Source organism: Anomalospiza imberbis, chromosome 28 (genome assembly GCF_031753505.1).
Source record: "Anomalospiza imberbis isolate Cuckoo-Finch-1a 21T00152 chromosome 28, ASM3175350v1, whole genome shotgun sequence".
NCBI lineage: Eukaryota > Metazoa > Chordata > Aves > Passeriformes > Viduidae > Anomalospiza > Anomalospiza imberbis.
Window position 1 is genome coordinate 508394 of NC_089708.1, and position 21562 is coordinate 529955.

Here is a 21562-nt window from a genome sequence, read left to right on the forward strand (position 1 = left end):
CATGGGGTTCTCTGGTTTTTGGAAATTGTCTGTTATTTTAGGTGGAAAGTTACTTGGATTTGCTGTTTCTGAATGTATGTTCTTCTGTCATCTGTTAAAGGAGAACATGGTTATATTCAGGTGTGACAGTAATGCAAATACTGTGGGTGAAACCAGGTATTGCTTTATTATGGTGTTACTATGTTAATTGGGTACAAGGAATAGTCATATTCATGTTTTCTGGGTTCATGGTTGCCTTTCTCTCTGTGAATTATTTTTTTCTACCTGCTTTCACTATTGTCTTCTGTTGTTTTACTGTCCCCTTACAGTAAGTGTTGTTTTCCTTTTTTCTCTTCATTGTTACCCATTTCTTAGAGACCAAACGAGAGGCTTAGCACACTCTCGGAGAGACCAAGAGAAGATGCAGTGCTGGAGGAAGCCCCGGTTAGTACATGCGCCAATTAACACTTTTGGAACTCAGAGAATGTCACTATTTTTGTACTGTCTCTTCCATTGATTCTTTAATTTATCAGATAAATCAGTTGTCATTTCTTTTAAACTCTTATTATTCTCATAACTGCATCAATGCATCTCTTATTGTACTGGATTTATTGCTTTATCTTATCCTAAAAGTGGTATTTTCTAGTCAACTTAGGAAGCAGAATCATTTTGGGGGGTGGCAGCTGCTCTTTTGTGTCTCAGTTTGTTGATGTTGTTGCGTAAATCCCAGCTGCGTGCAGCTCCTTTCTTTCATGTTTCTAAAAAATGTTTTTCTCATCTTGGATTATCAAACCTCAGGGATATCTGAGAGAACAACAAGAAGTCCCTGTGGATGGCCTGTGCATCTCCAAGTGCTCTAAATCCTCTCCTGTGGCTTTAATCTGGCGTTTCCTTTGCAGGTGCAGCAGCTCGTGCCGTCCCTTCCAACACAGGTCACCCACGACGTCAAGTTCCAGGTTGGGGACCTGGTTTGGTCCAAGGTGGGGACGTACCCGTGGTGGCCTTGCATGGTGTCGTGTGATCCACAGCTTGACGTGCATACCAAAATTAATACCAGAGGTAAGGGAGGAAGCTCTTTGCCAGAGTGTCAGGTGTCTGTAGCTGTTCCGTTATTAAAAATATCTTCATTCTAAACTGCCTTTGCGGGATGAGTCCTGCTGTGTGTGTGCTGAACAGGACAGTCCTGACACACACAGAACTAATACCGGGTACATGACCTCTGCAGATGGCACTGTGGGAAGGGGCTGGTGCACAGGCATTTCTGCTTTTCTCAAGTCATTGTAAGAGTTCACCGTGGGCTGGGTGTCCTGAGCTTCCATCTCAATCTGTTCTGGATCTGGCCTGTTGTATTTCTGCACTTGGGCCAGGTATCTTCACTTGCAGGAAGGAAGCGCTGGGGAGGAGGAAAGCGTGAGCTGAACAGGCAGTGCAGTGTTGGCACAACTGCTGAGTGGTGTTTGCCCTTTCAGGTGCCCGGGAATACCACGTGCAGTTCTTCAGCAACCAGCCAGAGCGGGCCTGGGTGCACGAGAAGCGCGTCCGGGAGTACCAAGGGCACAAACAGTACGAGCAGTTACTGGCTGAGGCAGCCAAGCAAGCCAGCAACCACTCTGAGAAACAGAAGGTACAGGAGGCACTGGGGGGATCATCTCTGTAAGGGAGATGCTCCGGGGCAGGTCTGGAACTCTTCAGTGCTTTGCCCTGAGAAGGACTGGCTGCATCTCACCAGCAGGGAATTCAGTGTCCACATTCAGTGTCAGAAATACCCTGTAAATGGACAGCAGACTGCAATCTGCTGCCTGAGAGATGCAGAGACCCTCAGGGTTGTGTTTATGTGCTGTAGTGGCAAAATCTTCAGTGTAACCAACTGCTTGTCTCGTCCCTTAAGATTCGCAAGCCGCGGCCGCAGAGGGAGCGAGCGCAGTGGGACATTGGCATTGCCCACGCCGAGAAGGCGCTGAAAATGACCCGGGAAGAGAGGATAGAACAGTACACCTTCATTTACGTAGACCAAGAGCCAGAGGAGGCTTTGGCCAAAGCCAAAAAGACTGCTGCTTCCAAATCGGAGGCCAAGAAGAACCGGCGGCCGAAGGCGGCGCCGAGCTCGCAGCCGGAGCACGCCAACGCGGTGGCAGGCTCGTCGCCTTGCCACGGCGAGGCGCGGCGGCAGGGCCAGCGCAGGCAGTCCAGCCTGGAGGAGGAGGAGGCTCCGCCCGTGAAAATCGCCTGGAAAACAGCTGCAGCTAGGAAGTCCCTACCAGCTTCAATCACCATGCACAACCTGGATCTGCAAAAGTGTAACATGTCTCCGGTTGTTAAAATTGAGCAGGTTTTTGCCCTTCAGAATGCTGCTGGGGATGGAAAACTCATCGATCAATTTGTTTATTCCACCAAGGTATGTGCTTGGTGCATTGACCCCTCTTTTGCTCCTGAGTTATCCTGAGCCTGCCTTACTGAGGAGCTTGAACTGTGACCACCAAGCTTTCACCATCCATGTTCCTTTCATTGTAGAGATTAACAGACAGATGTGACAATAGAATCTTTCAGTGCACTGAACCCCATGTTCAGTGCAGCTCTGGCAGTAAATGTTTTGCTGGTGGCAGAGCAGCTCCCTACAGATGACCGTATTTTTGTTTGTAACAAAAAATTAATTATATTAAATATATTCAGCTTCCTAGTTGAAATAATTAAAAAATCCTTTATAAGATCAGTGGTTTTGTGGGAAACAGATGGCAAAACTGTTACTAATGTACTAAAAAGTAATAACTACATTTTGTGTAACAGACTTTTAAATTGAGTTCTGCCTCTGAGCTTCCTTCAGGTGCACAGCAGCTTCCCACAGTCAGTGTAAGGAAAAGGCTTAGGACTATTTCTCTGCCTCCTCCTTCTGCCTCTCTACGTGGAGAGTGTTTATTTCATCCTAAGCCCTATAGAGAAGGTAATGTTTAGAAAAGTCACTGGAATAATTTTTTCCTTGTTTGTAAGGGGAGATGGAAAGGGGTGGAAAGTTCTGCAGGGAAGCAGCTCCATAGTAGATGAATCCTGTCTGTGTGTTGGGTTGGAGAGCATCGATTGATTCTGTTCTGAGATTCAGGGGCAGGTCTGTTACCTGGTAGCAACACACCTTTATAACAGGGGAAGACAATCTTTTCCTTTTTTCTTTTCAAGGGAGTTGGTAACAAAACAGAAATAAGCGTCAAAGGACAAGAGAAACTTAATTCTTCATCAGCTCAGAGAAGTGAGAAAGCAGTGGTGCAAAACGCGTCCTCTCCTGAGACAACTTCTGGGGCAGCAGGTAGGGAAACTGCAGTCCTGGTCTGAACCTGAGCCTGCAGCATGAGAATTCAAATATCAAACCCAGCATTTTCTCATTACTTAAAAATTATTAACATCTTTCTGTGTACATAGTAATTGTAATGAGAATGGCTAATGTCACACATGGTGATCCAACATACACAGCATGGCTGTGGGGTGGGATTGGTGGTTTGGCCTCTGAACTTTGTGTCTGTCACTTACAACCTGAGTCAACATACTCAAGGGATGATGTCCTCTGCAGAGCAATGGCAAGTTGGTTTAGGAGACAGCCTAGTGGATGCGTGTTAGCAGGGTATTGCCATGGCTTTTGGTCCCAAATGGAAAATACGAGAGCTGTCATGAAAGCAAAAAGAGTCAGGAAGTGGCACATTTCAGTAGGGAATATCTGATTCAAGATGAAGACTCCCTAGACTTTGTTGTTCATGACCTGTTAAAAAACAGGGATTTTTTAAAAAACTGCTTCAACTAACGCCATTGACCAAATGAGGTAGTGCTTGCCTTCTGAAGCCATTTCAGGGGGTCCATCATAAAGCAGTGAGTTTTGAAATATCAGGTCTGAAGGAAAAGAACCATTGAAGCAAACAATGGAACTTGGGCCTGAAAGGAAAAAGCTTGAATGAGCTATTTGAATCTCATAGTGTTGCCAGATGTCACTTCTGCTTTAACTATCCATCTATTTGATTATTTCTCCCTTTCCAAACATAAAATAGATGAGAGCTAGAGTCAGAAATCTCAGTGGTCAGCATCCATGAGTCCTCTGCAAACACACTTCAGGTTCTGTCTGTGTGATGGTTTCAGGCAGGGTTACTCGATATGCTGGTTTATGGAGCGTTTGGGACTGCAGCACACGGGCCAGGTGCTCTGGATTTCCTGCTGTGAGGGGGGATTCCCCTGCTGTTGACAGTGGTGGTTCTTTCCAGCTGTGGTTGCTGTGGCTACTTGAATTGCCTTGCAGCAGGAGAGGCCATCGCCATTCTGCTTCTCTCACCTGGGATCTAAAGGCTTCATCTTCCCTATGGCCCCTCAGATGTAGGGGGTGAGAATTCTGAGCCTCTCTTTTTTCATTTTCTTAGGCTTTTTGGATACGTAACACTCCACCTGCTAACACCCTGTAAGTGCCTGAGCTTACCTGCAGTGCACACTCCAGTCACTCTCAAAGCCATTTCCAAAGTCCAGTTATTGGTCCCCTCTTGTGGAACATAACTGCCAAGTCCTTTTTTCAAATGTAAGGTCAGTGGAACTTCAGAATCCCTTTACGGTAAAGTATTTCCCAGCCTGACTCTGGGAGTCCTTTTTGATAACCTGCAGTTAGATACACAGAATTCAATAATGCTGGAAAGATAATTCCCTTACTTGAAACCTGCTACTGCAAGAGCAGCCCTGAGAATCCCTGGTGCCTCTGGCCTGCACACGATGAACTAGGATTTATCTCCAGCAAGGTGGAGGACTGGTCCAACATCTGTCCTGAAACTTTGGATGAAAATATACCTGAAGATGGGATGGGAGCATTGTGAAGGTGATGACTGGATCCTTGGAGAGCAGGAAGAGGAGAAAGTGCCCGTTGCAGTGGTCAGTGTTGCTGTCAGCCAACATTAGACACTCTGGTTCTGGAATTCTCTGATCCAGGGCTTGATCTTATCTCCTTGGCTTCAGCGGGGCAGCACAGGGAGAAAATCCACTCTTGCTTAAAGTTACTGTTGGTCACATCTGCTCAAATTTACCTGAAGCTGCTTCAGGGGATTTTGGTCCACGGCAAAGTGGCAAAAGATGTTCCCCAGCTCTGAAGTGGAGACCCACTGCTGCTATGCGAGTTCCTCAAGGGATGGGGCCTATTGGAACCAGAAGTTACACGTGGACAGACATGATGGATGTTGGCCTGAATCATTAAATTCTAAATTATTAATAAGTAATTGCTATTACTCATTAATTAATATGCTGTAAAAGTTTTTCCTCTTTAAGAAAAACAAATTTTTCCCCTCAGAAATCCAGTTATTGTAACATGATAACTTTTCCAGCTGTACAGTTTAGTTACTGAGACATTCCCGAGCCATGCAGCCATGGGAAGAATTCTCATCCAATGTATCAAGAGGAGTTTTCATTTTTTTCTTTGAAGTCCTTTTGCAAGGCTGTCTTTCAGTCTGGTTCAAGCCCATGTGTGTCTCTAGATACTTGATCTTCTGACAAGACCAGGCAGGTTTACAGCTCCTAACAGTGCATCCATCTGACACAGTCAGCTCCCAAGAGTTTGCAGGTTTGCTTGGAAGAAAACAAAGTATTTCCCAGTTGTGTCTTCTATAGATGAAACCTCTCAGACTGAAAATCCAGAGTAATGATTCCCAGCAGCTCATTGTAAATCCTCAGGTGCCAGTTTTGTCAGCTGCAAGTGTTGTGCTTGTTCCAACAGCTGCCCGTGGTGTTGAGTGTCGTGTCCATGGTTCTCGATGTGCCTGTTTGGGAGGTGCTGGAGCACAGAAAGGTCTTCTGATTTTGCCAGCCTTAGTTGCCAAATCCCCAGTAGCTCCCTCTTCATCTGTTGAAATGTCACAATAACCTTCATTAATCTGAGTTTGTTTTCTGTGGTAATACTTTTAAAACCTGGTGTTTGACATTCATTAATGACGGTAACACATCATGGTTGATGCTTCTCTTTGTGCTGAGCTTTTCTTCACCTCTAAACTTTCAGGTGAGCATTGAGGTCTGGTGTGGCTGCAGATGGTACAGGGTGGGACTGGCTGTAGTTATGTGACAGAGGCCATCACCCCCCAGAGGGGGACACATCCTGGCATTTTGGAGGAAATCCTGAAGCTGTGCTTTGCATCTGAAATTTCTAGTTTGTTTTTATTCAAGGAGATGGTTGTGGCTACCTTCTCAAAACACCAAAGATGGACTGTTTGGTTCAGAATTACCCAGGTGAAGACTATGCCTGAGAGGTGTGTTATGGATTATGGAAATCTGTTTGCCCTAATCTGAATTCTAGCCTTTTGTTCCAGTCTGTTACTTTTGTCTGTTTTCTGAAGCTGATCTGTCTCTGGAATCGTTACATGTGTCTGCAGCCACAGCACCAGCTGGTCAATAGCTTGGAACTGAATTTAAAAATAAAACATTCAAAAGAGGACAAAGTCTTGGTTTCGTTCCTTTACCTCTTGTTTTGGTGTTGCACATCTTGGTGTACCTCAGAAATACAAGGAATCATATAATGGAAACCTTTTTCCTTCTTCAGGTTCTGTAGAAAAGAAGCAACAGAGAAGATCGATTCGAACCCGCTCTGAGTCTGAGAAATCCACCGAAGTTGTGCCAAAGAAGAAGATCAAAAAGGAGCAGGTTGGCTTCCTCCATGTAGAGAGTTAAAATATATTGTATTCATAAATGTTGTGGCTTATATTGGTGCCTTTTTATTTTTCTCCATTTTTCCCCATCGGGTTTCGGTTTGGACTATCCTCCATGAAATCCCCCTGTCAATGCCATTGCTGTGACTCTGCTACTGGCATCTTCTCAGTATCAGTCAGGCTATGGAAGTGGGAACGCAGTGATGGATGACTCCTAATGAACCTGCCATGTTTCCTTTGAGATTTCTGTTCTGAGCAAAATGGGTTTGTTTCAGTGATTTCTCTTGGATGGAATTGCAACCAGGTTCCTTCCTTTGGCTCTTGATTTAGCTGCTGGTTTGTCTTGAGGCTTTGTTTTTCAAATGAAGTTAGAGTGATTAATTTGACCACTTCTGAAAATGGACTTCAAGAATGATTTCACTTAAAGATGAATAGTCAGACTTTCATGTTGGCAGACATCAGCAAAACAGTTCTGGGATACACCATTTTTTCCTGAAATAGTTCTAACGTGTACAGGGCATTTCTTTAATCTGGATGTCAGACAGACAAATGTTGTTGCTTTAAGAAAATTTTAATGATAAAAAATTTCTGCGTGGAAATGAGTAGGAGAGTGCAGTGGATGGACAGAAATGCTACAACCTGCATACACTTTAAACAAGTTTGTCAAAGTTGTTGGTTCTTCTCCTTGCATGGTTGATTTTTCCCGCTTCAAGGGCCTCTGTCTGAAAGCTGAGAATTTTATATAAATGTTTCATAGTTTAGCTTTTCCCAGTGAGAATTTTTAAAGAGAGTCAGGATGAAGATTTATATGGGAAGGGGAAAAAATATTTTTATCTCTTTAATTTATTCTTTGCCCTTTGCGCTTTGTTTTGCACTTCCTTCACTTCAGAGACTGAAAGTGAACTCAGTTGCTTTTTTGGTTTTTTTTTCCTTATTTTTCCTTTGATGCTGCAGCATTTCTGCACTGCTGTGCAGCAGAGGAGTGCTCCAGCTCGAGGCAGTTTCTTGCTGAAACTTTAAAGCAGTTTAAGTGTTGGGTGTGTGACACCTGATGTGGTCCATGGAGCCTCTTGGCACGAGCTGTTGCAGCCTCCCCCTTTCAGAAGAGTTGTTTTATGTTTGTAAAGGTTTCTTAACAAAGGTATAAGAACCAACAAGATGAACTTCATGGATGCCAGGTAGCTTCATGTGCTTCTCTTACCTGGCTGACTCAGTCTGCGGACATTAATTAAAGTGCTTTTCTCAGGAGAAGTATCTGACTAAAGTGAAACCCAGGGGCACTGTAATGCGCAAAACCTTGAATGTATTAAGTTAAATTTTTAAAAAGAAAACTTACTAACTTCTTACAATTATGCAACAATATTTGTTACCCAAAGTCAAGTTTTCTTGATTCCCCAGTTAGTCTGCAACAACTTGGTATAAAATTATAACTGGAACGAGTACAATTAATGGGAAAAAACAAAATGTTGATGCTACTGTTACAGTGACTAGTGGAGAAATAAAAGTGATTGTTTAGATTTTATATTTGTATTACAAAATGTATCCTATACAAATCCTTCTACTGTATGTTTTTACCTATTGTAAAACAAAATAAAATATTTTTTAAAAAAATTATAGAATAATCCTTAAATATTTACTAAATGTGTTTCTCCATACATATGTAACCACATTGCAAAGAAATAACTTGTAATTCTTAACCTTGAAAACAGGATTTTAGGGAACAGCTTTCTTCTGTAAATATTATCCAGTCACCAAATTCCCACATCTTCCATGTGTGTTGGCAGAACAGTTCCTAAACTTCTCCTAGGGTCAAGGACTGGAAGTGCTTTGATTGTAAACTTGTACATTTGTCTGCTGGAGTGCCTGTGCCCTGGAGTTCCAGCTGTGTAGAGCCCTGCACCACGGCACCCGGGCGGGCCCGTGCAGAGCTCTAGACGGGAGGAAGGGCTGCAGGAGCTGCAGGGAGCACCGAGTGGCCCCGCACTGTGCCTCACTAGCCCAGTGCCAGCCCTGCCAGGGGCACGTGTGCTCACACAGCTGTGGGGTTTGCACAGCACCAGGGGTGGCTGCCCGAGGGCCCCCGCTCCTGCCTGCTGGACACGGATACAGCGCTCCTGTCACCTTCCTGCCCCAAGGGAGAGAGGAAGGACCTGGCTAGTGACCCGTGGCTGCCAGGGCTCCGGGCACCAGCGTAGGCAGGAGTGGATCCAGCGGGACGTGGAGGCTCGGGCTGAGGAGGGGATGGCAGTTCCCACCTGAATTCTAACCCCTTGAACTGACCTGTTTGCTTTTTGGTACTAGGGAGAAACTTTCCTCTGGTGTTAACTGTGGATTTTCCTTTCAAACAGGTTGAAGCTGTCCCACTGGCAGCAGTGAAGACGGGGTTGCAGAAAGGTGAGTGACAGGTGAAAATTAACTCGACTGACCTTGGTGGCTCCTGGCCCTTGGGCAGCAGCTTTGTTCCATGTGAGCCACGATGTTGGTGCTCTGTAGGGCTGAGCTTGACTTCTCTGGGGCCAGGCCGTGTTTGGGGTTCTGGTCCTTTTGCATTGCTGGAGGAAGGATGGTGTTTGTCCATGTGCTGTAAGCCCCTTAGTCCTTCTGGGCATTTCTTAAAAGTCTCTGCTTAGCCAAAGCTAAAGGTGGATGATGAAGAGGAAATCTCCTAAGGATTTATCCTCCCTTAGAGACAATTTATTGCCTCCCTCCACTGTGTCACCATGTTAAAAAGCTTGTAAAAAACTCTGCCTAAGCTGGTTTTTGGTTGATTTTCAGGGAGAATTCAACTAGTAACAAAATTGCAAACTGAAAATTAAGGCAGATAATGGAATCCAAGCTCTCATCTTTCTTTCCTTTATTAAGTTTAAGTAAAAAGTTGAGAACGTGTATTAAACTAATTTTAGCATGTTGTGTTAAGGTGCCAGTGAGATTTCAGACTCCTGTAAACCCTTAAAGAAGAGAAGTCGTGCCTCCACGGACATGGAACTGACCAGCTCAGCCTACAGGGACACGTCTGACTCTGATTCCAGAGGACTCAATGATTTGCAGGTAAAGGTGTGTTGGTTCTCACAGGAACCTGAACAAGCTGTCAGTGTACAAGAGGCTTTTCAGTTGATTATTGCTAAATACGTGAGCACTATTTTCTACAAATTTTGAGTCTTATTGTCTGAAAACATAAAACCTGGTCTGTTTACTTCTAATCTGCTCCACTGGTTTGTTATAAAAATACGGTGTTCGCTTACAAGTTTTTCTGTTACTTTGTCTGGCAGAGCATTGATTTAGATCATGGTTTGCTCTGTGGAAGATTTGAAATTCTTGGGGAACTGGGCGATGCTGCTGTATCTGGTGTAACTCCAAAGAGTGTCTGGAAAAGTAAGAGAGCTCTTTATGGTGTTTGGCTTGTACAGGTGAAATATATCAAGAAGGCAGTGCTTGTGTCATCCCGGTGAAATTCAGCACACTTCCAGGACCTTTGTGTCTCTTGACCTACCAAATGATCTTTGGATCAACAGTGACAGAAGTATTTTTCCCAGTGTGGTTGTGGTTTGGCATTGTCTGGTTTGAGAGCTGTGGGTTTTTCCTCTTTGTAGGGCAGTTTTGGGAAGCGTTCAGACAGCCCCTCAGCCACTGCTGACGCCGATGCCTCAGATGTGCAGTCGGTGGACTCCAGCTTATCCAGGAGAGGAACTGGAACAAGTAAAAAAGACACTGTTTGTCAGGTAACTGGTGATACTGGAAAGTGATGGATACTAAATATGTATCCCCTATTTCTGTTAGTTCTCTTAATTTGACCTCTCAGATAAAATATCCAGGTTTTTAGAAGTTTTTATGCTCTGGAAATGATTCATATTAAATGATTCCTAAGCCCTCCTGCAGGCCAGAAAGCTCAGCAGCTGGAAAGTGGTGTCTAATCCATACTTGCCAGCATCAGTACAAAAAGTAGATGCCATTTTCCGTTCCATTTGAAGATTCCAGATGTTTGATCAGGATTGGACAGAGTGAGAATTTTTCAGTATTTAAAAAAAAAAAAATCCTGGGATGTTCTGTCCAGTTCCCTGGTCAGTAGTAAAAAAACCTGAAGAGCAAGAGCAGCTTGTTCCCTGAGACATGGAGGAGTGCAGGTGGATGCTGCAGTGCCTCTCCTGCCTCTGTCCTGGCTCGCACTTACCCCAGAGCAAAGTGCAGGGAGTGCTGGGATTGTCCTCGGCCTGAGACTTGCCAGGTTTAGTTCTCCTGCCTTACCCTAGTTCTAAAGCAGTTCCAGGCAGTTCCTGTAGTTAGCACCTGGCAGTCACTGGCACGTCAGGGTGCCCTGTTCCCTGCTGAGCTCTCTGCCCCTTGCAGATCTGCGAGAGCTCCGGCGAGTCGCTGCTGGCCTGTGAGGGTGAGTGCTGCAGCATGTTCCACCTGGAGTGTCTCGGCCTGAAGGCCATGCCTGAGGAAAAGTTCATCTGCACCGAGTGTAAGAATGGTGAGTGTGTTCCTGTGCCTGGAAAACTGGGAGGGATTTCCCCCTTTGCTCAGGAGCCATTCTGGTCAGGGCAAACCAAGATGGTGCTTTCCGAGGGTTTGTGAGTAAGTTTGGGTTCTTCCGCTGCTTTTTTAACCTCTGAGACCAGATTCTCATTTTCCATTTAGCAAGTGCCTTGTAAGAAAAACAAATAATGAACTGCTTAGGGTTTTACTTGGAATAAGAGACTTTTATGTGAGCAACTACTCCAATGTTATTGTAGATCACAGTAACCACTGTTGGACGGGAAGGATCCTGTATTGCTCACAGCCTGTTGGCTTCAGAATTTGTTTGGACAGTATCTATACGTCAGAGTTGGCTTTTACAGTCGGCATTCCTTATTCCTTCTCTTCCAAGGAGAGCACACGTGCTTTTCCTGCAAGCTGCCTGGCAAGGATGTGAAGCGCTGCTCTGTCAGCACCTGCGGGAAGTTCTACCACGAGGCCTGTGTGCGCAAGTTTGCCACGGCCCTGTTCGAGTCCCGGGGCTTCCGCTGCCCGCAGCACTGCTGCACCGCCTGCTCCGTGGACAAGGACATGCACAAAGCCAGCAAAGGTGAGGGCAGCGGCTCTGAGCAGGGAGGAGGCTCAGCTGCATCGTCACAGTGACACTTCATCCAGTTCCAGTCTGTAACACAGCGTGCAGCGAGGAACGAGGGTTTCCTCCTCGCTGAGGTCATCAGCTGAAATAGCCCATGGGTGGGAAGAGCTGGCAGCGTGACACTGTGGGGTGTACCTGGATCCACACACTTGGTCAGCTCTTGCCTCTGGGTCTAATGGAAGCCAAGGGTTCACAGTACGAGGACAAGGAATGTTGATTTTAAAAGACTGTTTGTAGTGGCCTTGTGAACAATTGATTTTCAAGGAAGAGCATCCTTTTAGAAATGAACCAAAATGTTTAAAGCAAACAAATAGCCTCTAGATTGACGGAAGTTTTGCTTAACAATTTTAAAGTGAAAGTTAAGGGGTAATATTTGTGAAACTTTCTTTCGAAAAAAGATGCAGCTGTTTGTTTCTTTTACCCAGTACTGCCATTGGAATAGACCCAGCCTTGCCTTTGCCTGTGGGGAGTTGTGCCCTGTGCTGACCTGAGCGGTGGTTGTCCTCAGTGGGGTTTCCCACGGCAGTGGTGCCAGCCCCGGGTGACGGTGCCTCTGCTGTGTTTCCTGAGCAGGTCGCATGGCGAGATGTCTGCGGTGCCCCGTGGCCTATCACTCTGGAGACGGCTGCATCGCTGCAGGAAGCTTGTTTGTGTCATCCCACATCCTCATCTGTAGTAACCATTCCAAAAGGACTCACTCCTCATCAGCTGTAAATGTAGGCTTTTGTTTCGTTTGTGCAAGAGGTGAGACACTTGGTTTTTCCCCTGTTTTATAGTTCTGTTGTCATTTGTGCAGTTTAGTGATAAAAACAGTGTTTCATGAGGAACTCCTCCCTTAGGGCTTGCTGGGGTTAAATGCTGCCTGGGACTTTTTATGTAATTTAATTTTATTTTATTTTGGTCAGCAGTTCTCATGAGATTCCACTCGCTGTGTTGGTCCATAACGTTTGATAGCCAGCAGCAGCACTAGGCACTCAGGCCCACTTGTTCTCCCAGAAGGGAAAAGCAGATCCCAATCCCCCCATTCCAGCCTTTTCATGCTGAGAATGGCTGCTGTGTTGTTAATCACTGTATTAAGCAGAAGGGGATTCTTTCACTGCTACAAACTTAAAACTGTCTAAGTTTTAGGGCTAAAAGGTGGGATTTACTCATGAGCTAGAATAACTCAATTTATAACTGCCATCACGTTTGAGAACTTTGAAAGAAGACCTTTAGCAGTACTGTATGAGCAGGTTTCATGCTGAACTTTTCCATGTGTCAAAGTTCTTTTTTTTTCTTTTTAACTTTTTTCCCCACTTGTTACTTTTATGGTTCTTCATTCACCAGGGTTCTGCCAGCGAGCAGCGTAAAAAAATGTCGGTGCAGCAGTTGCTTTGGTCTCAAGATTCAAAAGTACCATTATTCTGTTGGAATAATATTAATGTCTACCTTCTACAGAATGCCAGCAGTTTATATTGGATATGTTCTCTGCAGCAGTTTTGAGAGTCACTAATAGGGAAATGAAAGTGAGCTGAATCCTGAAGTTACTTGTTTTCATTTGTGTTCATTCAGGTGGAAGTTTAGATTGGCTTGACTTAGCAAGAGCAGAGGAATAATTACACATCTCAGAATGACAAGAAATGCAGAAAGAATTTTTCATTCTTTTTTTTCTTCCACTTTACATTTGTTTAGTAATTCTCTTTACACGTGAATCTGGCTCCATCAGAGATGAAACTGCACAAGTCTGTATTTTCTCCTGGCAATCTAAATAACCTCTTGTGCCCTGGCAGATGGAATTCCCTGTCCTGTATATTCCCCAGATCTTAATTAGGAGAACTTGAACAGTTACAAACCATTGCCACTGCCTGAATCCTCTGTGTCTTAGAGCAACTCTGTACTTGTTCCTCTGGAGCGTTCTTGTGGGGCTTGTGTCCACCAGGCCTGGCTGGAATCAGGAGCCAGAGTGCTGAGGACAGTACCTGGGGCAGGAGCACTGAGCCACTTGCTCAGAAAGAAATGGGGAACGGAACGCTTCAGAAATCCTTGGACATCTCTGTGAGAATGGTGATTTATTTAGTGGTAGTCGTTATCAGAAGCAGAGACTTTGTGTTTAGATGCAGTTAATGAAGTGAGAAATGTAGATAAGAGACAATTTGTAAGATATACAAACTTGCTTACAGTGAGGTACTTGAAATACAAGCTATTTAAAGACCTCTTATTCACCACCCTGCAAAAACCCTCCAGTCAGCATGCTACAGTTCACCTCATTGCATGTGTTTGCATGTGTAGGTTCCCTTGTTCTAGGAATCCTCCCAACGATGCGTGTCCAGGTGGGCTGACAGCAGTCTTCTTACAGCAGTGCTCTAGGCACCATCCAAGAGCTTCTCTCCAGCCCCCAGCTGTGTGTCCCTCAGGGGAAGACCTGGGGCTCTCTTGGTAGCTGATCTTTCCTGTTTCTTTGGGGCTCAGTTGCTCTGCTCTTGCCATGAGTTACTGGCCAAGCGCTTCTGCTCTGCAGCTCTGGGCTCTCAGCGGGGCTGCCTGGCTCTTTGGAGTAACGAGGAAAAGCTCTTCTTGGTGCAGGACAGAGAATTGCAAAGGCCTGGAATGGAGTTATGTAGGGAACTGAGCTGGACTGTTCTGGAGCAGCCCTGGGAGGGCTGGGTTGGGGAGCTTCACCTCCGCAACCTAGGGCAGAACTTGCATCTGTGCTTCCCCCATGGTGCCTTACAGAGCACTGACCTCCTCCTTGCTTTCCAGCACAATTACAGAGGCAAAACACTTCTGTCGACAAGATCTCAGGGAGAGGCTTGTAGGGAGTGGGACGGTGAGTTCTCATTCCCACCATCTGTTCCATCTGTAGCCCCAGCTCAGAGCACGGCCCAGCTGCAGTGACCATCACCCCAGGTCTGCAGAGGAGCTTCCTTTTGCCCTGTGGGAAGGAGAGGGGATCCCATGGATTCAAACTTTGTTGCTTTTCTTGTGCTTGTCTGTAAATGCACAAATGAAGGGTAAAAAACCAATTGAAATTCCACTTAGAAACAGCTTATTTCATTGCAAGATTTTCCAGTTAAGTTTGAGTCTCTCCAGCACAATGTCTTTGTTAGCACAGAAACTTTGTCAGACTTTCCTTTTTCTTCATTTTATCCTTTTTTCATCCCCACATAACGCATTAGAGGTGTTCATTGGGTTTATTTGGTTTTTCCTTCATGGAATCATGGGTAGTTTCATTGCAACTCATCTCTTTCTGTTTGTTTCGTATAGGGCTGGTAGTGCAGGACCATTCAGACCCCCTGTTCAGTTCCTATGCCTATAAGTCCCACTACCTACTGAATGAGTCAAATCGTGCTGAGTTGATGAAATTACCTATGATTCCTCCTCCTTCGTCAGCTTCCAAAAAGAAATGTGAGAAAGGTAACCAAAATAGTTTCTTTCTCTTTAATTTACTTTCGCTTTTTCTATTTTTTCTCTCTAAATCAACGGAGAAATGTCTGCTTGTCCCCTGACACTGACTGCTTTCAGTGACCTTCACTCATGGTTTTTGTGAGCCTGTGTTCATGTTGTTGGCGATTTTTAATTTTTTTTTTTTTATTATAAAAGGGCTTAAAATAATTGCTGTCACTAAATTCTCCTTGGAAGAGATTTGGTCACTCTCTATCTGGCCTGGGCTGTTCCAGGTTCAGGGAGCTGTTTGCACAGCAATGTGAGGAGGAGGCAGATGGATCTCGATATTGTTGCAGTTCAGTGTTTACCTGGATGATGCAAAAGCACTTAAACTGATTGGAAGCAGAGGGGCATGTGCTGCTTCGGACCTCGGGCAGGTCCTGAGAGGAGAGAGGGCGTTTGGGGCTGGACAGGGGTGGGTGCCGTGTCTTGTGGAGGGTGCCAGAGCAGGAGGGCAGGAAGGTTTGGCCTGAGTGTGTCCCCACGAGTCCCCGGGCCTCGTGTCCCACCTCCACCACCGAGCCAGAGTGCCCCATGCCTGTCCCCTCCCGTGGGGACGGGTCCTTGCTGCAGCTGGGCTCAGGGACCCCGCAGGGACCCCGCATCTCCGGACAGGGCCACCTCCTGCTGCCAAGGGGGCTGAGGCTCTCCAGACCCCTTGGGGTTGGGTGGCTGAGGCTCTCCAGACCCCCCTGGGGCAGTTCCTGCTGTCTGTGTGCAATGCTCAGCTGTGGTCTTTCGTTCCCCACAGAAATTTGGTTCCCCGGGAGCGTTCAGAGCCGGTGCCCCATTTCCCAGCCCAAGTTAGGTCGCTGTCAGCGTTGTGAGATCAATGGCTTGCAGTAGTCCTGTAATTCCTGAAAACAAGAATTATTTTGAGCCCTGTGCTTAGCTTGAGCCATATCTGCCTAATGCATCCCGAGAGCAATGTTGGGTTTTTTCTTGCTTAGCATTGATAGTTTTATGTTTGATTTTGTTTGATTTTTGCATCTCTTGGCATTTTCTCATCTTGGATAATGTTTCAGTAATTTGTCTGTATTTCCTCTGAAATTACATTTGCAAAAAATACTTCAAAAATTTCATTATGGGTTTGGATGCTCTGGAGGATCCATGTGACTGGATTTTACTGGATTTAGCAGAGGAAATACAGTGTTGGTCATGCAACTGAATTGTTTAAGGAATGCTTATTGTAACATGCAATGATCAATTAATGCAATGATTTTTTGGGAAGTCTATAGGTGAACAAGATTTTCTGATAAAGGTTTAAAGTGACTATTCACACTTCTTTTGACACTGCGATCGAAAATTGGTTTGAATACTCTCAAGTATCTCCCAGATTTTCCATCTGGGAGACAAAATCTTGTTAATTGTTAAATATATATAAATATAAGAACCTATAACTATATATTTTATATAGCTACATGTATAAAATATTTCAGTATGTGTAATGTATCAAGTCATCTTACGTGAGCAGCTTTGCTGAGGGTGGCTTAGAGATGTGCTGTGGCTCTCCACATGTAACACATCATCCAAAATGTGAGCCAACCAAAATAACTTTTGCCCAAATTAGTAAACTTCAGAAATTCACGTGAACCCCAGTGATGAGGCTCCCTCTGTGCACCAGGAATTTTTGGGATGGGGACAACTCATGTGTGTCTCATTCTGCTTTATGTACTAGGCTCATCCTGATAAACTTTTTGTGGCATAAACACACTTATTACAACTCTTCTTCCTGTCCTTGCAGCAGAAAAGTATTGATCAACCTATAGGCTGTGGGGTTGGTGCTCACTAATGATTGCTGGGGATTCAGTCAGAGCAATGTTGATTGAAAAGGATTCTTTAAAAATGTGGAGTTTTGTGGTTGCTTTGGCCATCACCAGAGCACTAAAAGCTGGTAGCACTGTTCCCAGCTGCAGTGCCTCCTTTGGGAATGGTGCTCCTCCTGCCAACCCACCTCGTGTTTGAGTCCTCAGCTGCTTTTGTGTCTGATGCAGTTAAGAGTCCCAGCTTAGATTAAGCCCTGCACAGTCCTTTTTAACCAACATTGTTAAGTTTGACTTGATCCCTTTCTTTTGCCATTTTTCTGTGGGGCAGTGGGAATCTGGAGTGGATGATTTTAAATGAATGTAAATTGCTGTGCACGGGGGTAGCAAATCCTGACTTCTACAAACCAAGCAGGGCTTCTTTGTTTCAAGGTGGAAAACTGTTGTGCTGTGAGTCGTGCCCAGCTTCCTTCCACCCCGAGTGTCTCAGCATAGAAATGCCTGAGGGATGCTGGAATTGCAATGACTGTAAAGCTGGCAAGAAGCTGCGGTACAAGCAGATCGTTTGGGTCAAGCTTGGGAATTACAGGCAAGTTCACCTTTTGGGGGTTCTAATGCTTTGGATGTTTTAAATATTCTGGGATTGCAGGAAGATAAAGCATCTCCGTCATCGTGAACAAGAGTTAGAAATACAATAATTTCTCTGCTTGGGCAGTCAGACATGGATGTCACCCTTGAAATGCGATGCTCCTGCTTCTCCCAGGCAGTGATGGACTCTGGATTGCACACACCTCTGTTCTGCAGAGCATGATCAGGATGTGGGAAGGCAGGGGCTGGCAGAGCCCAGCTGTCCTTGCTGGTGTTTGCTTTAGACAGCTGCAGCAATACAGCTGTTTGCAGGTGATCCTGGAATCCCACTCTCAGGCCACGGATATTCTTAGAAGGCTTTCCCAGAATTTGGAGTGAGAATGTTGCTTGTGTTTTGCATGGAGCTTCCCAGGCATTGCCAGCAGGAGCCTTGGCTGCATGAGGGAGGAATTCATTTCCTTAAGAGAGGAAAACTGGCTTTTATTTCTCAGTCCCATTAGGGAAACTGGGAAGCTCTGGTTCAGGGAACTTACATTCTTCTTTTCTCTCCTACTCTGCAGGTGGTGGCCAGCAGAGATCTGCAATCCCAGGTCTGTGCCTCTCAACATACAGGGCCTCAAACATGATATCGGGGACTTCCCAGTATTTTTCTTTGGTTCACATGACTACTATTGGGTACACCAGGGCAGAGTTTTCCCTTATGTTGAAGGAGATAAAAGCTTTGCTGAGGGGCAAACTAGTATTAACAAGACCTTCAAGAAAGGTAAAATCAAACAAAGTTTATAGCGGTTTATGACAATTCCACGTGTTTGTGTCTCCATCACCACTTAACCTGCATGGGAATATTATGTGACTAGTGTTCTGTGTTCACGTGAAATCCAAGCATTGTGTTGATCCCTTGACTGCAGATAAAAATGTGTTTAAGTGCCTACTCATTGTGTGTTGTTGTGGGCCAGTTCAGTGCTTCCACAAACGGGGGAATGTTAAGATGGATCTTGGGCTCTGCTGCATGGGATCATTGTTCGGTATCTTGGTACCTGCTGAAAGTACCTGATGATAAATTCATGATAAATTGCAATAACTAATTTTTAGCTTGTCTTTTTGTTAATAGAGTTCTGTTCCTAGTCTTAAAAAAAAAATTAAATAGATACATGTACATATTTAATTAGCAGCAGCTGGGGCTGATTGCTTTCTATTCTGAATTCCTTGCACAGCACTTGAAGAAGCAGCAAAGCGTTTCCAGGAACTGAAAGCACAAAGAGAAAGCAAAGAGGCATTGGAAATTGAAAGGAATTCAAGGAAGCCTCCTCCCTATAAACACATTAAAGTGAGTTGGCCTCTTTCTATTTTATTTTTATTCTGTGTGTGAGGAAGTTGCCCTGTGCATGAGTAAGGATGCCTAGAGAAGGTGTGGCTGCCCACTCCCTGGCAGTGTTCAAGGATGGGTTGGGTGGGGATCACAGCAGCCTGGTCTAGTGGAAAGTGTCCCTGCCCGTGGCAGGGGTTGGGATGGATAGTCTTTAAGGTCCCTTCCAACTCACACTGTTCTATGATTCTAAGTTATGTACTTACACCAAGGTGTTCAACAGTGGAAACCTAAAGAAATCCACATAAGTAATTTTGCTGTTCTTTTCACTAATCCCTTGTTGTGTTTTACAGTACCGTAACACAGAATAAAATAACTTTTTCTTTGCCTTTTCATGTCAGTTATTGACTCAGTGCTCCCAGTGCATCGCCTTCATCCCTTGTTCTGCCCTTTGTTCCCCAGTCCAACAAGGTGATCGGGAAGGTGCAGATCCAGGTGGCTGACCTGTCGGAGATCCCGCGCTGTAACTGCAAGCCGTCGGACGAGAACCCCTGCGGGCTGGAGTCAGAGTGCCTCAACAGGATGCTGCAGTACGAGTGCCACCCGCAGGTGTGCCCGGCCGGGGAGCGCTGCCAGAACCAGTGCTTCACCAAGAGGCTCTACCCCGACGCCGAGATCATCAAAACCGAGCGCCGCGGCTGGGGCCTCCGCACCAAGAGGAGCATCAAAAAGGTACAGAGAGCCAGGACAGGGCTGTGACAGTCATCGGGGTGGGTCTGGGTGAGAGCATTGCACTCTGCACCTCCAGAGAATGAACTGTTTTAACCCCTCAGCAGCTGCCCGGCTGCTCAGAGCAATGCCCAATGCCTTGGTGGCCTTGTATCGAGGTGTCTGTCACACCCCAGCTCTTCTGATTTTCCTTAGAAAACACTGTTGGCCTGGAGGGCTGCTTTTAAACATGGGGTTTAGCCATTAGTTTTATTAAATTCAGGACTTTTTTTAATCTGTGTTTCATGAAAACTGTGTTACTGCAAGTGTTCTGAGCTTATTGACTACTAAAGTCCTAATAAAAGTGAAGTATGTAGTGAAAATACTTACTGTAACAGTTCCTGTTTCCTGAGGAGTCCATGAACATTGTCACATTGTCCTCCTTGAAAGAAAGCGGGAAGGTTGAAAGGGTTTTATAGACCTGACAACTGTCTTGTGTACTGAATGCAGGAACAGGACTGCCTTTTGTTCTGCCTGGGTGTATTGCTAGCACAGCAATTACCTGGTGCATGTATTCACACTGTGCCTACCAGACCAGTAAAGTGTAACACTTTTTGTGATGATCAGAGTCTTTTTTATAGGAAATGCTTTTTTCTGTGCTGCTTCCCTTTATGCATCCTAACCACAATCATAGATTTCTTACTTTTGTTCTCTTTTTGTTCTTTGTTCAGGGTGAATTTGTGAATGAATATGTTGGGGAGCTGATAGACGAGGAGGAGTGCCGGCTGCGGATCAAACGTGCTCACGAGAACAGTGTCACCAATTTTTATATGCTAACTGTAACCAAGGTGAATATCGTGTCTTGTTTGATAGCAAATGTCACTCAGCAGCAGGAAACCTCTTTGCTTTGTAAGTACTAAACACATCTTTGTCTTTTTCCTTGAAGGACCGAATAATAGATGCTGGCCCAAAAGGGAACTACTCTCGTTTTATGAACCATAGTTGTAACCCAAATTGTGAAACACAGAAGTGGACAGTGAATGGTGACATTAGAGTTGGACTGTTTGCTCTTTGTGACATTCCTGCAGGTAAAAGGATGGCACTATTTGGCATGTTTGCTTTTGTCTTGCAGTGGCCAAGTTCCTCACTTAGAATCGTGTTTTTTTTCTTGGAAGTGATTAATACCAGTGAAGTGTTCAGGAACTTTGTCATTCATTGGAGTGGAGATGTTACTTAAGGTTCCAGTTTTAGCAGGGGTCTCATGGTAACAAATGCTAATGAAATGCTGTTGTCACAGGCCTGTCTTCCCTCAGCGTCCATGTGGATGAATTGTTTTTCTTTAAATTTCAGGAATGGAATTAACATTCAATTACAACCTGGATTGCCTGGGCAATGGCAGGACCGAGTGTCACTGTGGAGCAGAAAACTGCAGCGGCTTCCTGGGAGTGCGTCCCAAGGTACATGGATGGAACTGGAGCTTCTCCTCCCAAATCCAGAAATTCTGTAGGGCAGAGAGGCTTTTGATTTATTTCACTCTTTAGCCTAATACTTTCTACCCTTGGAAGTCTCCAGAGATTCTATGGTCTGCCCTGCCATGCTGTTGTGTCTGGCGGGAAGTTAATTCAGAAACATCTGAATGAGCACTTCTGGCTTTTAGAGCTTAAAAACTATTTTAAATGGATCTCGTTTAAGAAGAATTCATGCAAATAATAACCCAAAATTTACTTGAATGCTGGGGGTTTATAAGTGACTCTGTGTTGTGATTTTCTCCTTCTTAGACAGCATTTGCAACAGCAAATGAAGAGAAGGTGAAAAATGCAAAACTAAAGCAGAAGAAACGGAAAATAAAAACAGAACAGAAGCAGATGCATGAAGATAACTGTTTCCAGTGTGGAGATGGGGGAGAGCTGGTCATGTGTGATAAGAAGGACTGTCCCAAAGCATACCACCTCCTATGCCTTAACCTGACTCAACCACCTTTTGGTAAGAACAGTGGCTCCTCCTGCTCAGCTTTTCCTTCCTGCTACAAGACAGTCTTGGAGAT

General features: G+C 45.0%; 1 protein-coding gene across 5 annotated transcripts in view; it reads left to right on the forward strand.

Annotated features, from left to right (window-relative positions):
• Positions 1–21562, forward strand: part of NSD3 (nuclear receptor binding SET domain protein 3) — a 36547-nt gene that overhangs the window by 9021 nt on the left and 5964 nt on the right. For 2 of the 5 annotated variants that reach the window (XM_068174638.1, XM_068174640.1), the window contains 20 exons: positions 879–1038; positions 1449–1603; positions 1868–2374; positions 3148–3274; positions 6515–6615; positions 8969–9014; positions 9538–9668; positions 10211–10339; positions 10965–11091; positions 11488–11685; positions 12304–12474; positions 14974–15123; positions 17349–17505; positions 18065–18267; positions 18719–18831; positions 19273–19542; positions 20250–20366; positions 20465–20606; positions 20869–20975; positions 21297–21501. In XM_068174638.1, coding sequence (XP_068030739.1) covers positions 879–1038; positions 1449–1603; positions 1868–2374; positions 3148–3274; positions 6515–6615; positions 8969–9014; positions 9538–9668; positions 10211–10339; positions 10965–11091; positions 11488–11685; positions 12304–12474; positions 14974–15123; positions 17349–17505; positions 18065–18267; positions 18719–18831; positions 19273–19542; positions 20250–20366; positions 20465–20606; positions 20869–20975; positions 21297–21501 — 3316 coding nt within the window. Of the gene's footprint in view, positions 1–354; positions 424–878; positions 1039–1448; positions 1604–1867; positions 2375–3147; positions 3275–6514; positions 6616–8968; positions 9015–9537; positions 9669–10210; positions 10340–10964; positions 11092–11487; positions 11686–12303; positions 12475–14973; positions 15124–17348; positions 17506–18064; positions 18268–18718; positions 18832–19272; positions 19543–20249; positions 20367–20464; positions 20607–20868; positions 20976–21296; positions 21502–21562 lie in introns of those variants that run through there. The other 3 variants (XM_068174637.1, XM_068174639.1, XR_010993921.1) reach the window with 3 other exon arrangements.